This window comes from Etheostoma cragini, chromosome 21 (assembly GCF_013103735.1).
Source record: "Etheostoma cragini isolate CJK2018 chromosome 21, CSU_Ecrag_1.0, whole genome shotgun sequence".
In the NCBI taxonomy this organism is placed as follows: Eukaryota; Metazoa; Chordata; class Actinopteri; order Perciformes; family Percidae; genus Etheostoma; species Etheostoma cragini.
The window spans coordinates 20244737-20267230 of record NC_048427.1 but is presented as its reverse complement, the minus strand read 5'-3'; the positions used below and the strand labels follow the sequence as shown (position 1 = coordinate 20267230).

At 42.4% G+C, this 22494-nt stretch overlaps 2 protein-coding genes across 2 annotated transcripts in view; both read left to right on the top strand.

The window, feature by feature from the left end:
* Nucleotides 1-305: 305 nt before the first annotated feature.
* cops3 (COP9 signalosome subunit 3) lies at nt 306-11281 on the top strand. Its single transcript, XM_034861368.1, has 12 exons — nt 306-494; nt 1583-1712; nt 3270-3382; nt 3895-3944; nt 5278-5370; nt 5980-6159; nt 6964-7104; nt 8495-8668; nt 9971-10057; nt 10148-10261; nt 10404-10484; nt 10902-11281. Exons 1-12 carry the CDS (start codon nt 440-442, stop codon nt 10953-10955), a joined length of 1272 nt encoding a protein of 423 aa, XP_034717259.1. The 5' UTR covers nt 306-439; the 3' UTR covers nt 10956-11281.
* Nucleotides 11282-11853: 572 nt separating this feature from the next.
* The window catches only part of LOC117937154 (ubiquitin carboxyl-terminal hydrolase 22-like), a 21198-nt gene continuing 10557 nt past the window's right edge, over nt 11854-22494 (top strand). Inside the window, exons 1-3 of the mRNA XM_034860882.1 lie at nt 11854-12501; nt 17542-17674; nt 22266-22387. Coding sequence (XP_034716773.1) covers nt 12382-12501; nt 17542-17674; nt 22266-22387 — 375 coding nt within the window. The 5' untranslated portion in view covers nt 11854-12381. The remainder of the gene's footprint in view (nt 12502-17541; nt 17675-22265; nt 22388-22494) is intronic.

Genomic DNA, 22494 nt, shown 5'->3' with positions numbered 1-22494 from the left:
ATAACATCTTTGCTGAAAACACGGTAAATTGTACGTCACTTCCTGTATTTCTTTTTCATTAAAGGGAGAACTTGCGCTGCACTCTTAAATAAACTAAGTTCCCTTAATTCACAAGATAAGCCCAATAAGTGACACACACTGAAAAATAAATAAATACAATTATAGACATTATGACGATTATGAGATATAATACTTTCAGCAAATCGTGTGTCTGGACTGGCATATAGACTGTATATTTAATATTTAAGGTCTATGGTCTGGCCCTTTAAGAATCCAATGGTCGGTTAGTAGATCTCGTTGCAGTCTGTTGTTTTGTGATCTCGCGATAGCATCACCTCTGTGGCGGCTGTGTGGCCCCCAGTCTTAGTCCGTACGGAGTTGTTTCTGACGTTTGAATGAAAAACAGTGCAAATTACCTCCACTTTGGACCTAGGAAATAATGGCTTCAGCCTTGGAGCAGTTTGTGAACAATGTGCGGCAGCTCTCCGCTCAAGGTAGGGTTGCTAAACTCATTAGAGTCGGAAGTATTAGCTAGTTAGCTAGCATATGCTATCCAATGCCGTGCCGATAGCTAGGCAGCCAGACTGGTTAGAGCCCTCTTTTTGCTTTATCATGTAAACACATCGTAAAAATGACTTTCTCTGACTGCGAGAGTTGTGTAAAGTACCACCAGAAGATGCGTTAGTACACCGAGACGCCTTTGGTAACCGCGAACTGTATGGTTCCTCAAGCTAAATGTCAAAATCATACTTTTTGTTTTTGATCTAAAAAATAATTTATGATGACTACCTACCGGTAGTCCCGCCTTGCGCACACACTATTGGTTGGCGGACGGAATTAGCGAATATGATTGGTTTAAAGTCATCTGTCAATCCCACTTGCATTATCTCTGTAGCAAGGCCTTGACAGGACACTTGACCGGGCGATTTATATGGAAATACTACAGCCACAGCACGATGATTGTTTATATGTCAGGTTGTTTTCTACATTAGTAAAGAATAGCATCTTGACAGCAATAAACCAAACCAAAATGTAATTCTGTCATCAATCCGACCACTTAAAAAAAACAAAATTAAGAAAATGCCTCTGCATACTTGCGGAAAACATGACCCCTTGTCCTTTGTGGATAACCGTGGGCCAGCTGAATGAAAATTAATGTATATTTATATATTATTTGTAATGTTAAACTTACTGTACATGTGGAAGGCACAGTAAATCCTCAAGCTTAACTTACCTATAGTGATCTTTTCAATGTGTAAATTAAATATTTGGTTTTCACAAATAGGCCCATCTTTGCTATATGTTAAATTCATATCAATGTTCATATTCAGCCATATTTTGTTTTTTGAATAAATTCTCCCCCCCTACACTTACTCTGAGGGGGGTCTCGGGATTTCTGGTCTTATTTTATTACAAAACAGTGGGCCTGCCAAAAAAAGTAGTTGTGAAGATTGTTCTGCATCTACCATCGCAATGGAAACTCTCAAATGTGAAAAATATGTTCTTCCAAAGATCTAAAGGACATGCAAGAAGGTCCCAAATGGTTTAATTTGTCTCTGTTCTCCTGCCCTCTCACCCCCAGGCCAGATGACTCAGCTGTGTGAGTTGATCAACAAGAGTGGAGAGCTGCTGGCCAAAAATCTGTCCCACCTGGACACGGTTCTGGGGGCCCTGGACATCCAGGAGCACTCCCTCGGCGTGCTGGCTGTGCTGTAAGTCTTTTCAGGTTTGCCTACCTCTTCCTGGGTGTCTAGTAGGGTTTTGGCATCGTTTTCCGATCGATTCCGTTTCTTCCTTTTTATTCCGGTACTTATTGATTCTCCATTCACAATTTTTTTGACCGGTGGAGTTGAAACGGGTCACATGCTTATTTCACGGATGAAATGAACATTTTTTTTTGATTCAATGGCGTTTTACCACATTTTAGAGAGCTGATTACTGTAATCCATGGCTGCAACTTGGGCTGGGACGATTACCGCAATACCGGGGTCATGTGACATATACCACGAATCTGAGCTCGTCAACTTCAACACCGCAAAAAAACATCGGCCTGCACGTGGCCACGTTGTGTTTAATGACATGGATTCATTGTGTGTGATTCATAATGACATGTCTGATGACATTGTGCCTTACATGGATTCAAGGTTTTCTAAACAAAATCGAAATATGGTTCTCCTGTCTCAGCTGAGGTAGACACGTTTACGTTACAGCTGCAGCGTTTACCATTGCACGTTAGCCCAGCACAATGTTTCCCGAACTTAAGGTCGGGACCCAAAATGGGTCGCAGACCCGTTTTATTGGGTAAAATGCATTTCAATCTTATGTGAATGAGTGCTCTTTTTTGCTACACTAGTCTGTTCAGCTCAGATGCAAATGGTAATGGAAACAAGTGAGAGTGGTCATTTTTAATGATTCTCCCTGTTATCTATCAGGCATTCAAAGAGAACCGAGCAGCGCTGAAGGCATCAGTGTAATGGAATAAATCTACTTCATATACATTTAAATTCATGGTTTGTTCCGTCTTTTGTCCACAGTTTAAAAATATAGATGTTACAATAATTCATGGTGTACTTTTGTAGATTTGGGTCCCGGGGAGACACCAAATTTCTCCTTTGGGTCTTGAGCTAAAAATGTTTGGGAACCACTGGCCTAGCAGCTAGCAGAGTGTCCTTCGGTTTATAGCTTTATCCTGATGAAACGGCACGGTTGAGTTTCAGGCTGCGTACACGTTTCGTAGCCTAAAACAGAGCGGCTCATATTGGTAGAGAGAGCTACAAGTTATGGGACTGCCGAGTCGCCCTCTCTGCTCTCTGCCTGCTCAGCTGCTAGACGGGCTGCACTCGTGCTGCAACATATGTTGTAAGACTTAAACCCATGTTGGGGGCAGCCCCCTCCCTCCACACTTACCCGGCAGCAGGCCGATTGACAACAGGTGAGGACACCATGTCTTCAGAAGCTCTAGCTTGTTGTTTTATTGTTCACTTTAAACTCACTACACATCAACTTTGCGATCTCTTTTTCCTCACAGCAGCCATTACACTGCTCAATCTCCTTGCGCTACCACACAGGCACTGACGTCACTCACTTAAGGCATCCTGCCTCTCTCTAACTTACGCTACTATCTTAAGGGGGTTGCAGTATACCGCAATATCGTGGTATAAAAAATCCATACGGTCCCAGCACTAGTTGTCATTACCAGTTGGGCTTTAAGGTCTCTTTGGTTCCTTTTAAACATGTTTTTTTGCTCACCTCCTTTTCTATGCTTCCAGATTTGTGAAGTTCTCCATGCCAAACATCCCTGACTTTGAGACCCTCTTCTCCCAAGTCCAGCTCTTCATCAGTACTTGCAACGGGGAGCACATTAGATATGCAACAGACACTTGTAAGTCCAGACTTACCAAAGCTCTCGCTCCCCTCCATGTTTAAGATACATGTTTCTATTCTGCTGGTGTTTTTTTTTTTTTTCTTTATGCTGTACAGGTTATTAGTTCTGCTGAGAACGATTCCTACACTAATTCGTGTTGTATGGCTTATTGTGTTGAGAGTACTCTGCTAAGCTGTGTCACACTTTATCTAAATAATGCCCACTATTTCTCATACAAGTACTTGACTTTACTACAGGCTTTTTCCAGTGTCTGCTGCCAGGATCTAAAATGTTTTCAGGAAAGGTGTTTCAGTAGTGTCTGAACGGTGTAGGCCCAAGCCAACAGTTTGGTGAGGGCGTCCGAGCCTTACCTCATCATTTTTAATTAGTCCCAGTATTACCGTATAATAGGGTATCAAAATTTGGACACCGCCCTACCAGTATAATAGCCAGGTCTTACTCCAGCGCCGACAGAGCAATGTGAGACTACTTCAAGTGTAACCTTCCTTCCCTTCTGTTTCCTCTCACAGTTGCTGGTCTCTGCCACCAGTTGACAAACGCCCTCGTAGAGCGGAAACAGGTAAGACTGTTGATTCCGACTTGGCCAACTAAATGTAAATGGACTGCTCTTATATAACGACGACTCAAAGCGCTTTAGATAGCATAGGTACCTTTTACACGCATTCATACACTGAGACCGTACAAGGTGCCACCTGCTCATCAGATAAACAGTCACACTCCTTTACACTCCAATGGAGCAGCATCGGGAGCAACTCGGGGTTCAGTGCCTTGCCCAAGGACACTTCAACATGGGATTGCAGGGCCAGGGATCGAACCACCAACCTTCCGATGGGCAGGCGACCGCTCTACCAATACTCATCATTACAGAGCTTTTTTTTTTACTGTCTAAATGAATTGGCTTTGATAATCGAGTGAATTTTGAAATGTTCTTAAATGTTAAACCTAATGCTGAGAAAAACGGCGTGTTTTTATGCAGCTGTGTTTTCTCAGAGTTGCTATTATAAAACAAGAGAGAATCTTTGCGTGAGTCTCCACATCCTCACAGGAAAAACTACTTTCTTGAGTAGCTGCTTCTTTATAGATTATGCAGTGTATAATTCTGTCATGGTTGCGCAAAACTGTTTTTTTTTCATTCATGACTCACATCAGCAGTCCGCAGCAACGCGATTGCTAGTGAAGACTGAGTAGTTCTAATACAGAATTTAAATGTGGATTATTTACTTCAAAGGGGTGTCCAACTTCTTTTATTTACTAAGACTCGTTCGTCTTTGGTTTTGTGAGCCAAACACCTCTAGCTTCCATCTAAGACCACCTGCACAGCTGAACATAGTGTGAACAGAGTGTATTTATGGACAGCACAGTTTTATTGTAGACCGTCTACCAGATCCAAAGGCTGGAGGGTCATGGACTCTGTCATCACATTGTAGGGCTGAACCATTTGGGGAAAAAATCAAATTGCAATTTTTTTCTTTTTTTGCCAGATAGTATAGAAGTATTAGCCTGACAATGTCATACTCAGGTTCTAGTCAGAATATACTGCTCCATGGAGCCGTGATTATAGGGCGTGTTTCACCCGAAAATGCCTCTGAACTCAATTTGATTGACCTATAACCAATCAGAGCAACGGAGTATGTGACGTATATTGAACCTTTGCAAATCCTGTGGGAAGGACGGTAAAAACGTCTTTCCAAAAATTAATAATTCAAAGAAATTGTGGCAGAGAATAATCCTATAAATTCTAAGCAAAAAAAAAAAAAAAAATGTAATTCATATTTTCCCCCGAATCGTGCCATCCTAGTGTGGTACAGGCCCAGGCCGTTTCCAGTGTGTCTGGATGTCTCTAGACAGCCACAGCTGAACCACTAACTGAATATGTCTTCCTTCTCCCGCAGCCGTTGAGGGGTGTTGTCGTCCTAAAACAGGCAATAGACAAAATGCAGATGAACACAAACCAACTTACCTCAGTTCATGCAGACCTGTGTCAGGTGAGTCTCTGGCCCTGCTGCATCTGCACCAGGGTCCAAAAGGAACTTGCTTGTGTCCACCTGCCGATTGGCTGGTGAAGGTGCAAATTGTACCGGCCACTTAATAGATTAGCATTGTTTCTTTGGCTGCTGAGTGAAGCAAATCTACCAGCCGTTTGCATATTCTACCAGCGTTTACAGTGCTAATTTTGGAGCCTGATTAGCATTGTGGCTGTAGTCCTAAATGGCCTCTAACTTTTAATTTAGCTTCCTAATGTGATCTATTTAGCTTTATTAGATTTAAGATTTAGTTGTATTGTCCTAGAGGGATATTTTTCCTTGATGAATCAACATCCAAGTTATCTTAATTGTTTTCTATCGCCTTCTCTTAAATTCAAAGCAGTTACACGGTTGTGTTAATTAAAGCTTTTAGTAGCTTATTTGGGGTTCCCATTTCATGCATCCTGTATATGATTGTTGTGCATCATGGAATTGTGATTGAATGTACAGTGATGACGTGTGAAATAAACGAAACGAAACGAAATTAATTCAAACGCAGGCTTAGTGTCTGGTGTGTGCGTCTTGTGTAACCCTCTAAGTTGTCCTCACTACATACCTTTCTCCTTGCAGCTGTGCTTGTTAGCAAAGTGCTTCAAGCCCGCCCTGCCCTTCTTGGAATTGGACATGATGGACATCTGTAAGGAGAACGGAGCTTACGACGCAAAGCACTTTTTATGTTACTACTACTATGGTGGTATGATCTACACGGGCCTCAAAAACTTCGAAAGAGCACTGTATTTTTATGAACAGGTACTCTCACACTCCAAAAATACCCACATACACACTCTAATACATGTACTGACATGCATGCATGTAATGGCATAGCACACATTCTTTGAAAATTGGCTTCTAATGTAATTATTAATTCTTCAGAGTTTTGTTGTACTTATGCAGGGCTTACAATTCTCATAATTACTTAATTCAATGGATTGTACACTTTTCCTCCAGGGCAGAATTTCAGGCCTCCTTAACCCCTGCTTATGTATGCCCGGGATGCAGACAATTTCAATTTTTCTCTGGCATATATGTAGACGCTTAGACTTAGAGACTTAGACCTCTCTTTATTAATCCTTTTGGGATGACTCCCGCAAGAAAATTGAAATTTCCAGCATCCATTTTTGCAAGAAACAGTAAAAAAGACAGTAGAGAGATAACAATAATCAAAGTAATAGCAATATAACAACAATAATAAGGAACTTTTGGCTGTATCTATGAATCTATATTAATCTATCTATCTATGAATGTATTGTCCTCCTGTATAGTCCTACACTTGGGAAGGAGCAGCCTTCACTGAACAGGCTCCTCTGGGTGCTGATGACGGTGTGCAGGGGGTGGCTGGCATTGTCAGTAATGTCCGGCAGTTTGTCCAGTGTCCTCCTCGCTGCCACCGTCACCAGCAAGTCCAGCTTCATGCTGACCACAGAGCCGGCCCGCCTGATCACTTTATCCAGCCTGGAGGTGTCCCTCTGGGATATGCTGTCCCCCAGCACACACAGGACACTGGTGACCACAGACCGGTAAAATCTTAATGTGTGTCTTGTTTTCTCTTGTCAGGCAATAACCACTCCAGCCATGGCAGTGAGCCACATCATGTTGGAAGCCTATAAGAAATACATCCTGGTGTCACTCATTCTCCACGGCAAAGTGCAGCCGCTGCCCAAATACACCTCACAGATAGTAGGGAGGTTCATCAAGGTATGGATGAAAAGCAGCGTTGGAATGAGTAGTATTACGGCGTTTTTCCATGACATAGTACCTGCTCGACTCGACGCAACCTTTTTGTTTGTCAATTATGAAAAATGTACCTGGTTAAGCTAAAAGGTACGTTTTTGTTTTTTTAGTATTATCTCCGTCGAGGTTCCAAGCGTGCTGATGAGATACCAAAAGGTGACGTGAAAACCGACAGACCACTGATTGGTTGGAGAGAATCGTCACTAATCACTGCGTCAACATCGCTAGCACCAAGGGATGGGCAATATGGCATAAAATCCATATTGCGATATACATTGCAGCCTATTGCGATAATGATATCAATTATAATAGAACCATTTTGGAGCAGGTTACATAGACCCTAAAGTAGTTTTGAGAACATTTATTTGCAAAACTGTATTTATACATAATTTTGCAGATAAATAAATTTCAAGTAAACTAGTTGCAGAGACTTTAACAAAAAAAAAAAAAAATTAAAGCATCGGGCTTTTTTCCTTCAATGTAAACCATTCTAACTACACACTTTCAAAGAAGCACAGATACTTTAAATAAAAACATATTTCAAACAATGCTTCTTACCTGCAGCTTAATTCGAGCACACTTGTATACATACATGCACACACACACACACACTTTGTATTGTAGTGACCGTGTATATTCATGAAAGTGGGAGAGAGATGGGGGGGATGACATGCAGCAAAGGGCTACAAGTTGGATTTGAACATGGGCCGCTTCAGAAGCCAGCCCACATGGGGCAGACGCTCTTACTGGGTGAGCTAGAGGACGCCTCGAAACCCGCCATTTTGAAATAGTTTAGCCAGCTGTTTTTTTTTTTTTGCCTCCAGCTTCTTGTGAAATTAACTACGTCTTCTGGCTCTGACAACAGCCACGTACAGAGTATCAAAAAAACAACACACCTTCGACGTTCTGTGTGTGTGTCGCGTTAGGTCACAGTAGTTTCCTGCGGTGTCGCTATGACGACCAGCCACGCTCACCTCACGCACGAGACGGTACTAAATCTGGAATGGAAGATGGCGAGCCGAGTTCTTACCATGTAAGGGAAAAACGCCATTATAACTCAGAATATCCAGATAAGCTAGTCCATAAATATACAATAATGTAATAAATAATGAACTGAATAAATGTTTAAACCTAATGGCCACAAGAAGCTCCACTGTGGCCAACTTTCTTCTTCTTCTGTTTTCCCACGTGTGGCTAATCCTATTCAGCTCAGAGGGAAATGGTGTTGGTCGCAGTGTGAACAAACTTTAAAACCCAGTAACAGATCTAGTTATACAGTCGATCATTTGTTGTCCCGTTTAGTCATTTGGTTTTGTCCTGTCTCTTTGTTTTTCCTCTTCCCGCTGCCCTTTAGCCCCTGAGCAATGCATACCACGAGATGTCTCAGGTCTACACCACCAACAACCCGGCCGAGTTGCGCGGCGTGGTCAACAAACACAGCGAGACCTTTGCACGAGACAACAACACAGGCCTGGTCAAACAGTGCCTGTCCTCCCTCTACAAGAAGAACATCCAGAGGCTAACAAAGGTGGACATGCCTGCGTGTTTGTGTGTTCTTGTATTCTTAATGCGAGCCAGATGTTTTCCTTAATTCTTCATGGGGAGATGACGCTAAGGTTTGAACGATACTGTGTGACCGCTGTCTTGATTTTGGTTAAGGATTCAATTAAGTTTAGTCAGAGGGGTATGGAATGTATACTGAACGTTTTAGCTTTAGTGCTCAAGCGCGTTCCAAATGAGTTGCTACAAAGCTAATCAAGACTATCAGCTCGTAACAACTCTCTCTGTAGTTCTCAGTATAGCCATGTTCAGAAGATTGTGGCATCTAGTGAAAACAATTACCTCTTTTGAAGAGTCCATCATGTTGTTTTCTCTTCCTTGGTTACTACCTGTGCGGTGACGTCAGGCAGATATGATGTGGACTCTCCAGTGTTGTTGTCATTACTTAGAATTCCCCATTGGTGAGACAGAAACGACACACTGTAGCTTTAAGGATCATGGCAATATAGAATTGAGCACAGTAGTTTCTTGGTGTATTACATTAAACTGTGCTTTTATTTTGAAGTTCCAAAGCATGTAGTCATTTAGTTAAATACTCTTATTTAAGACCTCTGGAAATGCGTCTCATCCTCCTCTACAACTGTGCTGCACGCCGTTAGAAGTGCCAATAATCCAAAAGACGGGAAACATCCCTAAAATATGGGTGTGTGAACTGAAGGCAGACAGAACACTGATAGCCAGCTGTTAGTCTTGTTTGGAAAGCTGAGCAAAACAATGGCTGTCTGTCTTCAGCTAGAGCTGGTTAACATATCACATAATGATTATGTCCTTACATGAGAGGAGCCATAGCTTGGTGTTTTGGTTATCTTAATATTAAGAAGAGATAATTGTGAGAGATAATGGTGCCCTGCCACTAAAACCATTTTTACTTGCATTTTTTGAAAGACGTTAGGTCCGTGTGTATCCGCATGCATGCATGCATGCATGCGTGCGTGTGTGTGTGTGTTTGTATGTAGATGAACTGCTCCCTCCTCTGTCAGCTCTAACCAATGAAAATAAAAGGACAACTTTAATCCTCAAGGGGGAAATTACATTTTACACACTGTTGTGACATGCACTTTGTGTATTTTCAGTTTATTTTTAATGCTTTGCTATATTTGACTGGTGCAATATTTTTCTTTAAATCGAGCTGCGTAAGCTTTAAACAACCGAATGCAAAGATCCTAAAAACACTCAACCAAAGAAAAGTAACTGCATGATGTTCCACTAATAGGTTCAGTAGATCCTTTTGTCTAGTCTGTTTTAATATCAGTTTGGATGTCTCCTGCAGACCTTTCTGACACTGTCTTTGCAAGACATGGCAAGTCGGGTGCAGCTGTCAGGCCCCCTGGAAGCGGAGAAATACGTCTTACACATGGTAAGTGGGTCCAGAAAGACTAGTGCCATCTGTCCACTTACTGGAAATCCAAAGCAAAGTTTAACTGCTCCTTGTCGTGCTTCCGTGCAGATTGAAGATGGGGAGATCTACGCTAGCATTAACCAAAAGGATGGCATGGTCTGCTTCCACGACAACCCTGAAAAATACAACAACCCGGCAATGCTCCACAAAATTGACCAAGAGGTGAGGGTGTCCAACTCTTGTTTGCAGTGTTATCTTTGCTTTGCATAAGGTTCTATCATCATGTGTTATGTATGAGCCCTAATAGCATGTTTGGTGGTGACTGCTTTTAAACTGAAGCTTTGTCATTGTTTTCTCCTTTCAGATGTTGAAATGTATAGAGCTGGATGAGAAACTAAAGTCTATGGATCAAGAAATCACAGTAAATCCACAATTTGTGCAGAAGGTGAGTCAAATAGAGGCAATCAAATAATGTATAAATATTATTTTTTTCTGATATTTGGACACCTTCTTGCGTGGATGTACACAGAACAAAATTATGATGAGCTTGAAGACTGAAGCCACGCAGATTTTTTTAACAATATTTGACATAAATAAGCCTTTTATGTGCATAGAAAGTCTCAGATGATTGAGTTCAGCTCATGAAAAATAGGGGTAAATACAAAAGTGTTGCGTTTATAATTTTGTTCAGTATATTTTGCTTTTGTAGAATCTCAACATATCTTCCCTTGCAAATATCATGTTTTTTAGTGGCTCGTTGCTAAACTAATAATTGTATTAATTGTGCAAAGATGCTTAATATGCGGTTATAATGACAGGCGGTCAGGTAGCATTTTTTACCTGTGACACTTTTGTTTTTCAGAGTATGGGATCGCAGGAGGACGATGTTGGTAGCAAAACATCAAGTTATTCCTGAGGGGCCTTGGACGGGGAGAGAACGCAGCAGCCGCCCAACACGTTCTTCCCAGGATGAGTTGGAATTTTTTTTAAAGAGGAAAACAAACATTCTATTGCATAAGGACATTGGTCAAGGAAAATCTAATTGTGTGGAATGGTGATAAATTTGGTTATTCTTTCTTCACAGTGTCTTAAGGATAACAAATTATCCTTACAGAAAAGGAAAACAAATTACAATTTTGTCAGTGTTTTATTTATCAATGTTCAGGTTGGAACGCCACTGCTACATTAACAGAAACCACAATAATAAAAACTGGACTTGTTTGTTCCAAACGTATATGTGAATAATCTCACTGTTTGTATTGGTTCTGGTGCATGATGGCTGTAACAACAGGGCCTTACATGAGGTAAAACATCTATGACTGGCGAGGGATGTATTCTACATTTGTTAAGACGGCAATCACCGTTATCCTCTCACTTCTTTTGGTGAGAAAGCAGATATCATCAATAGCAAGTCTGTACACATGGAGATGCCCTTGACCAAACTCTGCACAATGGAGGAGTCGTTCACAATCTGGTGCACTGTTTTTTTTTGTGTGTTTTTTTTTCTCCTTTCTTGTTTTTTTAGGTTGGATCCACTAGAGGTCGTTAGAGCACTGTATAGAAAACCGTTTAGACAGCTTGTTATTATTATAAGAGGTGAAGTCAACAGATGAAACCAAACTGTCATGTCATTTGGGAGCTTGAGCTTTGCGATTGTGGATCTGTTAATAATAAATTGTTTAAGAATATAGTTCTGGGTGTCATGCCTTCTTATACCTTTTGGTTCGACTTGTACTTTCCCATCCACTCTTGCTGTTCTTGATTGTCACATTATAACGTTCTTTATTGAAACAATGAAGCTCGTTTATGTTTCAGCCAATAAACGTCCTTATACAGACGGATGTGGTTTGCCGGAAAATTGCACCAATCACGACGCAGCACCCACTTCATAGAGGGCGGGCCTTAACCGTAAAAAGAAAGTTGGCACACGCCAATCAAGCAGAGCACTCGCTGCTCATTGGTCGGCCATTATGAATGAGGTGGGTCTTGACGACACACCGTGTGAGCTACTGTTGAAATTCCAGTGCTAACCAACTTTAGCCAGCTTGCTAACATGTAATTTAGCTAATGTGAAGAACTACATATACAGCGCTAATCTGGATTCAAATGCAAAAATATTGTATTACCAATATAATTATATCGTAACAAATTGTCTTGATGATTGCTACTGCGCGTGTCTTATAACTGCAACCAGGACATGTCCAGTTAGTTAGCCAGAACGCAGCACTCGGTGGATAACGAACCTGGCAAGCTAACCAGACCCTTTCTACTGGGTCTGCGTTGTGGGATTTTGACAGGTTTCATCCACCCAGAGGACAATAAAGCCGGTCGCTGTGACAACCATGAGTCCCGCGGGCTGTCCCCATGTCAACGGCTTCAAAGTGGACAACTGGAAGCAGAACCTGAGGGTTATTTATCAGTGTTTCGTGTGGAGCGGGTCAGCCGAGACCAGAAAACGCAAGGTAACAAGTGACAGAGGGGAGACGAGTGGTCAGACAGGGACGCTAACGTGTGTGTGTGTGCGCGCGTGCGAGAGAGAGCGTGCGTGAGCTGGCGTCTCGTGCGTGGACACTTCCCCGCCCTTCCAAAACAACACAAACATCCGACACTAAATGCCGGAGTACTGTTCGCTCTCAGTCAAATACTACCCACGCTCTAGTTTTTTTTACTATCTGGCTACAACTAGCCTACATAGGCTACCAACCACAACAACACCTAACTGACGCGTCGCAGCAGACCAATGTGAAGCCTACGAGCATCACCGTGGTAACCCCTGCACAGCCGACCGTTAGCTTGCTACAAAGCTAGAGACCGCATTATAGATTAGAAAGCTGATGTGCATCGGTTGGCTCTGCGCCAATACTGGCTCCACATCCTTCCACCAGCATCACACGGTGCTATTTCCTCGCGAAAGGGTGGTGGCGGGGACAGTAATAATTGTTTAAAACTCAACTAAGCTTACATTCTTGTTATCCTGCCAAACCCGAAGCTATATAATGACAGAGATGCAGCTAACGTTGCACTGCATGACGGGATCGATACGATGTTGTTGAACCGTGAAACGATGTCAGCATCTCTATGACACAGGTACAGTATTCTCTAGAGAGGAACACCTTTTTTTATTGAGTCGTAGATATTGTAAAGATAGATACAGAGCAGATGTTGCGCATGTGTCTTCATTGTGTGAGTGTGTGTCGCTTGGCTACCTATGCTGTACTCCAATGGACTCTGGGACAACCCCCATCCCCTGTCATCTGTCATAGGATCAGTGGGGAGCTTGTAGTCCTGGAGGCATGTTAGTGGAAATAAATGGTGTAAATATTTGCAGGGTCTCCTCTTGTTGTAATTGTTAAAATTATCTGTAGCCCTAATTACTTCCCTGTGCCAGGGCATTCTTATTGATATTGATCGTGGCTCAGTCTTCCACCCAGGTGGAAACATGCGGTCCACAGTGGGCTCTTACACACACACACACACACACACACACACAGTTCTTTTTTCTTTTTTCTTCTTCAATGGGACACTTACTCTAAAATGTCTCTGAAGAATGTTATTTCACATCTTTTGGGACTTGGATAAAGAGGGTGATTAATGTTTTCCGTTCATTAGTCATTTTCCAATTTAATCTTAGCTCCAGCATATGCTTCAGTTTGTTTGTGTGTGTATGGGAGCATTCTCAAGACCCATGTGCTCATTTCTAATGCTTTATAAGCCTCTGGGCTAGGGCTGGGACAGTTACCGCAATACAAAGCCTACCTCGGTTCTGGGCTCGCCACTGTCATAACCGCAAAAAAACATGTCTAGTGACCTGGATTGTGTCTGATGACATTTGTGTCTTACATGGATTCAAGGTCTTCTAAACAAAACTTATCAACAAAAGGAGCAAATCTGTCTTTTCACGAGTTGGGGAGGCCAATGTTTCATGACACATAATACCATTCCATTGGTGTTGACTATTAGGCCTTTATGCCAGAGTACCTGTGTCTTCCATTCGCAGCTGAGGTGGACACATTAACGTGCAGTTAATGCAGTGTATTTTTTTTTAATGTAGTTTTATTGATAAACCGCAGAGCCGCATCAATACAAATCCACATAAAAGGTACAGGTTCCATTTTTTTTTTTTCAGCTGTTTTGTGGTATGGTAGAACATAAAATAAATCTGTTTATTGATCCCCTATGGGGAAATTACAATTTACACTCTGTGTCCACACTTTGTTAGTTTACACACAGTCCTGGACTACACACACACACATGCTCAGGATCTATACATGCACTAGTGGAGAGATGTCAGAGTGAGTGGGCTAATATTAGGCATTTCCTGATCTACCGGTATCGGCATTTATAATGGCTGATGTTTTTTTGTTTGTTTTTTACATAATATTCATTCATGAGAATCTTATATGATAAATAAATGACCAGGCCTGAACCAGCGGTCTGAAACAGAGCTCGACAGTCCGACCAGTAAAATCAGTTATGTTATTATTGATATTATTTATAATATTTCAGGCTTCAACCACTAGACCGCGTCAGGGAGACAAAGAGATTTGTTAGGCATTATAGAAAGAGTAGGAGAGGCGGACAGCAACCCCCCCCACCCCCAAACCAATCAACCATTACAATTCAAAATCTCCAGTCTTTAGTTGCTAACAGTCAATCCCAAGGAAGGAAAACAGTATGGACCTTTTATTATGTTGGTCAGTTTCTCTGCTTGACACTTGCATTTTGCAGCAATAAAATTGAAATGATATGAACTAAAAGAGAAATGTATCTTTTTAGATTCAATTTTATTTATAGAGCGCTAAATCCCAACAACAGTTATCACCCAGGTCTTTCCATAAAGAGCAGGTCTAGACCGGACTCTGGGATGTTATTTACAGAAACTCAACAATCCCCACCAAGAGCAAGCACTAGGCAACAGAGGCAAGGAAAAACGTCCTTTAAGAGGCAGAAACCTGGAGCAGAACCATGGCTCAGGGTGGGGGGGGGGGGGGGATCTGCCTCAACCGGTTGGGGGTGATAGACAGAGACAGACAGACAGACAGACAGAGAGAGACATGGAGAGTTGTAGCAGAGGGTGTTGAGCAGGAACATGGAGGCAGCAGCTGACTCCAACCACAGATCCAGAGCCAGAAACACCTGCAGGAAGATGAACAGATGTTGACAAAGTTTCCTTTCGGGGACATCATCATTTATCACAGAATATTGCATTAGGTTTAAAATTGCATTAATATCGTATGGTGGCATAAGTATCGTGATGATATCGTATCGGGAGGCGTCTGGTGACTCCCACCCCTACCGTGACGGGTCTAATCACATCTGACTGCCAGTTGCTTTGGATATTACCAGTCCACCACGGAACAAATGGATTATGTTTCTCAAGATACTGCAGTGGAGAAGAATGACTGCATTGCAATGCATTCTAATCTCCTCATGTTATAGCAATGCATTATGCCACAAGTGAATTCATAACTACTCATCCTCATGTTTCATTTGCAAATAATCCCATTGCTTCAGCTAGTAGGAGCAGCACTTGAATAAGTGTGGACCAAGCTACCACATAATAGATGTTGCATTCGGCTGACAGTGTGATAATGTCCTCACTTACACTTCGAACCAGGATCTTTCCAGCCCATTACCCTCTACTGCTCTTCTCGCATAACATCCTGCCAGCAGATGGCTCGTCCCTGACATCGCAGAGCTCCCAGAAATATGACAGGGCAGAACTTGGAGAGTTAGGAAGAACACAAGGCATTACTGAGCGTGTGGCCTGTTAGTACATGGCCAGTGTGCTAAAGCAGAACTAACGTATGTCCATATCTAGGGCCGGGTACCGAATTCTATACTTTTTAGGCAGCAACCTGCAGAGAATTGCCTCCTTTGTATCGAAAAATGCCTCGTCAACTCGTGAGTTGGTGAACTTGGACTTTGGGCGGTTTGGTTTCACATGTGGAAAAATCCAAGTATTCCAAATTAGGCCACAACGTCCAGCCCTGTGATTGGATAGATATGTCTGGGGGCGGGAGCAAGAAAGTAAATACAGTAAGAAGGTCCTGTGTTTTAGTCTAGTGGTCAAATCAGCTCATTTTATTAAAATGATCAGACGTTGTTTTACAAGAGACGTTAATACAGCTGCTCTGGTCACCAAGACTTCGCTCCGCCGCCGTCTGCCATTTTAGCATCAGCTGGTTTGACCACGGAGATACGAGTGATGGGCCGCTAGCTTGACCGCAGTCTAGACCTCTTCAAGCAGGTCTCGGTACGCTTGTTTGGCCCGCTTTTGGTGCGCACCAGAGTTTGATTGCCGCATTCTCACCTGCCCAAACAAACCGCACCAGCAGGGCAAACACACTCTAGTTTGATTCAATACTAGAAAATGCGTAATATTAACGATGGTTTCATTTTGCAGATGTCAAACAGAATTTGACATAAAAATCAACCCTTTGCAATTGGCATCTACATTTCAAATATCACCTTCTCTTAGATCTTCTCCCTTGGCCTTTGGCTCTCTTCTGGGCCCTTATGCCTCCTTCCATCTCCCTCCTGTCTTTTCTTATCTTCCCTCCTCTCTTCTTCCACGCATTGCTCATTTCTTCTCACCTGCTCATATTCAGGCTGGCTCATTGGCATGCCAGCTTCTCATCTGCATGCTTTTGAACCACACTATCAACCCTCCATCCAATGTCATGCCCCCCCCTCACCCCCTCTCTATCTCGTCTTTCCAACTTTGCACTGTCAACTATCAAACTGAATATATGTGTTATTTATTAACGATCCTTATATGCTGCAATTTAGGTGTACACGTGAATCACATAGATCTTAAATGATCACCAGGGGCTTCTTTAGCCATCATAGCAGGATAGAAATCAGAAGGTCCTGAGTTTTTTTTAAAATCTTTAATATACAGATTTTTCCAGATGTCAATGTGAGAAATTAATGGGAAATTTACTTCCGAAAGCTAAGTTCTCTCGGAGTAAGGACGAGGACTGTTGAGCTCTATTTTCTTTTACTCAATGACGCCTCATGTACAGTACTGTACAGCCCCATACACACACTTCTCTCTCTCGCTCTCTCTCTCACATGCACACTCCAAAATGTCCCTGTTAGATTGCTTTCCATTCGCCTATTGGGATTCGGCACAAGGCAAAAGAGGTTAAAGAAAAGCTATGTAAGATGTTGTTTTACTTGATAGAAAAGTTATTATTTTGATAGCAAGATAAAGCCAAAAATTATGAAGCCAAGTCAGGGTTGGCCATTACAAATGATGACATTTCATTACATTTTAATTCAAGAGACATTTGACATTATGAAATGTCAACAAAAAAAAAAAAACTGTGTCCACGACAACTTCCTACGCATGTACTCTAGATCTTCTTGCTGTGGTTGTATGGCTGTTAAATGACATGATGCATTAGAACATTGTGCAAACACTGGGGGAAATTATTCCGTTTTCTCTCTGTTAATGCCTCCCTCATCCCTCTCTGTCCCCTCCCCCTCTCTTCCAGGCCAAGTCGTGTATCTGCCACATGTGCGGCGCCCACCTCAACAGACTCCACTCATGCCTCTACTGCGTCTTCTTCGCCTGCTTTGCCAAAAAACACATCCACGAGCACGCCAAGAGCAAACGGCATAACCTAGGTATGGCAATGTTCACTTTGACAAATCACTACATACTCACATAATACTACTTACTACATACTGCAGAAGACTATCATCCACAAGGCAGTCACAGGTGCAGATGTGGCAGGTGTGCTTCTAGGGACCTAATAGTGGTAACACCAGGCATCCTGACCCGCTATTAGCCCCCTTAGCTTAAACGAGTTGGTCCCTGCCTAAACAGACACACTAACAGTATAATCATAATGCGCACACACACACACACCCCCAACGGTGCAATGCTTTTTCTCTCAAAACAAAGGCTGTTAAAAGGGCTAATTATACACTTGAGTAAGAGCTAATGAAGATGTAGCTCAGTTTGACTGCATAAAGCGCTGACGGTTCAGAAACACCACAGTGTGTGTGTGTGTGTGTGTGTGTGTGTGTGTGTGTGTGTGTGTGTGTTTGTGTCTCCGTATTTAAGCTTTATTTCGGGGCTCTTGCGATGTAACCTGAAATGCAAGAAATTCCACTAATTAACCCTGACGAGGCCCACCTGGGAAGTGAAAACCACTTCAGGTGACTACCTCATGAAGCTCATTGAGAGAACACCAAGGGTTTGCAGCGCTACCAAAAAAGTCAAGGGGGGCTACTTTGAAGAAACTAGAATATAAAACATGTTTTTTGGTTATTACACACATTTTTGTTAAGTACATAATTCTACATGTGTTTATTCATAGTTTTCTTGCCTTTGGTGATAATCTACAATGTAAATAGTCATGAAAATAAAGGAAACGCGTTGAATGAGGTGTGTCTAAACCTTTGGCCTGTACTGTATGTTCCTTTGATTTTAACTATTAGTCAAAATAATTCATAATTTCTGCTTTATTAACTTAAATATTAGGTATAATTCTATACAAAGGAGGGTTATTAACCATGGATTACAAAAAGTAGTGTAAAACTAGTAGTAGTAAGGTGGTGTTAAGGGAAATCAAAAAAAATAATAATAATGCGTTGAAAATGGCAAATGCCAAAAAAAAGGGTAAAAATAAATAAGTGTAAATCTTTTTAGACCACGGAGGTTAACACAAGGGTTAAGTTAGTTATATATTGGCCTTTGCCTGGCTGTGATACTACTTCATTGTGCATACGTCCCTGTTTAACCTTACTCCAAAACCCTTCAAACCATTCATCGGGGCCTGGGTTTATGGGGTTAATATAACACAAACATGAGATTTGGCTCTACCTTGTAATGACAGGATTAATATTCCTGGTCAGAGAAGGCAAGGTAAAACACTGCACATCAGGGATTTGACTGTTAATCCACATTGGATTTGTCAAACTATTCTCCCTTAAACGACAGAGAAGGCTTCTATTTTCAGAGATGCTACGACCACGCTGTTTCTCACACGCGCTAAGGCGCTTTGTCGGCGAGCGTTCACCGTGAGATGAGGAATGGGAAAGTTATGTTTCAATTCGTCACTGAATAAAAATATTTGCATCGAACAGACACAATCTGGAACAAAGGGGTGGGTGTTTGCTGAACACCAAGAACTGTTGGCTGCTTTCCCCATCCACTCTACTCCCACAGGGACACACCACACGGCCGGTAATAATCACAACGTTGCACACAAATCTTCGAATGATTGCAGAGGAGATCGCTGCGTATTACCTGACCCCTCCCCCCCCCCCCACACACAGTTAAACAACTGCTGAATTTGTGCAGTCTCAGGCACAATGTGAAGACTTGTGTAAAAGGCATTCGCTTGTATACTGCTGTCTGTTGCACTTTGTGCAAAGAATACGCATTGATTGACGCATTGATATACAGATGGGTGACATTTCAAATGATAACACGCCAGTGTATCAGTTTGCCTTGAGCCTCCAGAACAGCATTGACGCTCCTTGACATACTGTAGATTAGAGCTGTCAGTCTTACTCTATAATACCATCAAATTTCATTTTCTTTTTTTTTTTAAAGGTGCTCTAAGGGATGTTGGATGACGTTACTTCTTGTTGACATTCAAAGTATTTTCAAACTAAAAGAGAATAGCTCTCCCCTCCCTCCTCCTCATACCGTCCCCTCCCTTCTGTGCTTCTGCACACTTAATAGTGTTAAAATTTCGTCTCGTCTCGATGTCGTGAACCCAGTCTCGTGTCTTGTGTCTCGTCTCGTGAGCTGGATGTCTCGTCACACCCCTAATTCAATCAGAAGAGACATATTTGCTGATATGCAAATGAGGTTTATTGTACAGCTCAACAAATGTACAACGTATTTGGCCGTTAGACTCCATCACTATACGTATCTTTTGTATATCTATTAGTAGGGGTAGAGAACAATCGGACCCCCCGATTGGGTGGGTGGAGGGTGGTGGGTTGCACTCTTTGCCTGCAACGACAACTAAATAGCACGGGGAGAAACCGATTTTTAAAGCAGGGTTCTGACTCTGTGATTGGCCCTTGCATTTTGTGTGTGATCCTGATTGGTTTAACAGGAAGGTCCAACAGCTGATTCCATTTTGGAAGAGAGCATTGATTAAATTAGGTCTTGCTAAAGAATTTACGCTGATCTATATGTAAGTCAGGAGAGACTAGTTGCATATATGCGACAGTTGTACACAGCAAAAAAGAAAGCACAGATTCAAAGTTAGGTCTTCCTGAAAGAATTTACGCTGAGCTACATTAGTATATATAGTATGAAGTGCATATTTACACTAGGTAGACATTCATAGTGAATTCATGTTCAGAGTCCAGAGGCAGCGTTCAGAAGACAGCATGTCATCTTCAACACAAGGCCAGCTCTCTGCGCCCAGTTGCATTCACTTTGATTCTCCACATCACAGAATCAGACTCTCTGTGAAGTACGTTACACTGCAGTGTTTGGGAGGAGAACGCTGCTGCAGCATGGACACTGGGGGGGGGGGTGATGTCCGTAACAAAGATTGGGCGTTTGGCAGATGTTGATGATCTGTTTTTATCAAGCCTCGACGGTATCGCTCAGCTCAGAAAGACCCCCCTGTGTGTGTGTGTGTGTGTGTGTGTGTGTCATATATTGGGAGTTTAATTAGGTTGGCTGCTGAATCAAATGCTGCAAAAACAGAGTGAGAAACCGTCTAATACAGAGGGAGAGAAAAGATTTTTTTTTTTTTCTCTAAAGGGACAGATCTCCGCAGCCTGCTGAGTGGGTAATTAAGTCGTCTTTAACAAACCCCGTGGACTTAGCGTTCATTAAACCCCGGCCCCTCCTCCTCCCTGCTTCTCCTCCTCCTTTCTCCCTCCCCGTTCCATCTCTTTCCTCTAACCCGTTCTCTGCATTTTCACTCCCAGCTATTTGGCGAATGCTGTTTGCAGCCTTGATTTGGGCTCATCCCTGTCTCTAGCCTCCTCTGTTTTGCCCTCCTCCCGTTCCCACCCTGTCGATATCCAGAATTGTAAAAGGATTTCATGTAATTGCACACTGTCCCCTCAGTTCACTTAAGTTCTGTACTCTAGAGTACTTCCTTACCTTCCTCCATTCTGTCTAGGGCTGCACAATATATCCTTAATTTCATCGTCATTGCGATCTATCAGCTGGTGCAAAAGACACTCAAAGATTTCTTTTGTGTCAGTTGAAAGAAAATATCAGCCGAAAACTGCACTCTATAATGTAACTGGTATTCTGTTTTTTGTCAGTGGCTCCTATTTGAAAATCCAATTCAAAGTTCAATTTGTTCAGTAAAAGAATGTTGGAAATGATTTCCTTTTTATTTGTTTGACAAAAATGCAAAAAGCAGTGTGCACAATAGGGCTGTGTGGTATGAGAAAAACTGAGAATTTTTTTCTAATATCATGATAACAATATTACTTGCGATAAATATGCAGACATTGCAGTATACTCAGTTTTGCATTTCTGCTGCTTTCAGTTTGGCGCTAAAATACAACACATTGCATGTCAAATTTCAAACAAATGAAAGGAAATCATTTCCAACACTCTGTTATTGGACAAACTGAATATTGAATTGCAAATAAAAGGCAGCGCTGAGAAAAAAGAGTTACGCTTTAACCAGCTTTAAGAGTGTCTTTCACCACGTCGCAGCCTTTCGCGATGTGTTTACTGGCGCATCGTTATCATGATATTCAGCAACGTTCCCGCATGCTTTCCTCATAATGTGCAGCCCTGGTCCTGTTTTACTCCTCCTCCTGCCTGCCCCCCCTCTATACCTGCAGAGGATGACAGCTGGGAGAAGCTGACAGCCAGGTTGTCATGGCAACAGCATACCGGTAGCGGCAGGGTGTAGAGCAGGTCAGTGAGTAGAAGGACTTTTTTGACAGTGTTTGAACATTTAAGTGAGTGTGAAAAAATGCTGACAATGCTGAAGGTCTGGAGTAAGGGCCCCCTCGTTGTCTCTCTCGGTTGGTCCTCGATGGTGTTAACAGATAGCTGATATGTCAGCAGATAAGCCTGGCTATCTGGCACCGCAGCACCATGGAAATGTGTGGCCTGAACGGAGAAAGTCCGAGACATGAAGCAGTTAGCGGTTCACACGGCTCGTAGGGACGCACAGTGTGAGACTGTCCCCGGCGTTCGACTAACGGCTTCCTCGTGCATTATTTCTTTTCCTTCCCTTTCTCTCATCCTCGTCTGCCCTTCCAGCCATTGACCTGCTGTATGGAGGAATCTACTGTTTTATGTGCCAAGACTACATTTACGACAAAGACATGGAACAGATTGCCAAAGAGGAACAGAGGAAGGCCTGGAAAATGCAAGGTATGATGGCATAAAAAACACACACAGCCATATCACACACTGTTGCACTAGGGCTGTGGGGGGGGGGAATCATTACAGCGTATTGTTGCAAAATTTTCTTTGGCAATACCGCATC

Excerpts from the sequence above, each read along its gene's own strand:
- cops3 (XM_034861368.1), top strand. The coding sequence starts at position 440 with ATGGCTTCAGCCTTGGAGCAGTTTGTGAACAATGTGCGGCAGCTCTCC. Across the intron at positions 495-1,582 it reads GCGGCAGCTCTCCGCTCAAG|GCCAGATGACTCAGCTGTGT; the intron begins GTAGGGTTGCTA and ends TCTCACCCCCAG. Across the intron at positions 8,669-9,970 it reads ACATCCAGAGGCTAACAAAG|ACCTTTCTGACACTGTCTTT; the intron begins GTGGACATGCCT and ends TGTCTCCTGCAG.